The sequence below is a fragment of the Chiloscyllium plagiosum genome, chromosome 28 (assembly GCF_004010195.1).
Source record: "Chiloscyllium plagiosum isolate BGI_BamShark_2017 chromosome 28, ASM401019v2, whole genome shotgun sequence".
Taxonomy (NCBI): Eukaryota; Metazoa; Chordata; class Chondrichthyes; order Orectolobiformes; family Hemiscylliidae; genus Chiloscyllium; species Chiloscyllium plagiosum.
The window spans coordinates 955226-956290 of NC_057737.1; the positions used below are offsets into that span (position 1 = coordinate 955226).

The following is a 1065-nucleotide window of genomic DNA, read 5'->3' on the forward strand; positions in this document are numbered from 1 at the left end:
GAGGGGGGGGGCACTGTCCCTGTTTGGGGGAGGGGGGGGGGCACTGTCCCTGTTTGGGGGAGGGGGGGCCTCACCGCGGTGAGGGGTCCTGCACTCTCTTACCCGTGAACTGGTCCCAGAGGTGGATGGAACCGTCACAGCTGAGCACCTGCTGAAGGGCCTCCACCTGGTGGACATAGAAGACAGACTTCTTGTGCTCGGAGTAAACAAACCGCGGCTCCATCTCTCGTGTACCGTCACCGTAGTTATAGAGGGGCCACAGCCGCACTGTCTTATCACGGCTGGCACTCAGGAAGAAGTCTTCACCACTCAGACTGGCGATTGATTTGATGGTGCCCGTGTGCCCAGTGAAGGTCTGCAGCCGAATCTGATGGAAGTGGAAATGGGTATCATACTGACTCAGCCCAATCTCGTACTGCCAATACGCCAGCCAGTTCCCACACAGCATCCGGGCACTGCGGGGCAGCTCCTGTTTCAGGGCACCCCCCTCCTGGGAGCCAGCAAATACCAGGGGAGTCGGGCACTGCTTCACCTGGGCCGAGAGATGAGGCTCCAAAATACTTTCCACTGGGATCTCAATCCGATTCCCCACCGTCACACTCCCAAATGTTCCTGTTACTCCATCATCAGGCAGAGGCTGGTCATGTCCGGAGGGAGACTTCCCTGACGGGACACCTGAAGGCAGCGGGACTGCTGATTCCTGGGTCTGTGCGCTCACCGATTCCTGGAACTGGGTCATCAGCTTCCAGACGTGATGGTGATTCCGAAGGACTTTCTTAATCATCGTGTCACCTGCAAACACCAAAGAGCTTTACTCAGAGGCTGAGAAACAGAGCAGCCCCCACCCCATCGCCCTCCCCCTCCCACCGAGGGACAGAGGGTCAGGGCCGAGCCTGAGCGGCTGCTGGAATGGACCCAGAATACAGAGCACCTCCTGGCCCCTTGCGACATCAGAGATGGAGGATCAGAGACCCAGGAAATAGCTCTCTGTGCCCCACATCCCACCCAGAGAGAAGGCTCAATGGCCTCAACCCACCCCACACACACACACCCTCCCCGCCACAC

General features: G+C 59.1%; 1 protein-coding gene across 1 annotated transcript in view; it reads right to left on the bottom strand.

Moving 5' to 3' along the window:
• wdr81 (WD repeat domain 81) overlaps positions 1–1065 on the bottom strand; it is a 17877-nt gene that overhangs the window by 5333 nt on the left and 11479 nt on the right. The window contains exon 6 of the mRNA XM_043718891.1: positions 103–809. Within this exon, the coding sequence (XP_043574826.1) occupies positions 103–809 (707 nt within the window). The remainder of the gene's footprint in view (positions 1–102; positions 810–1065) is intronic.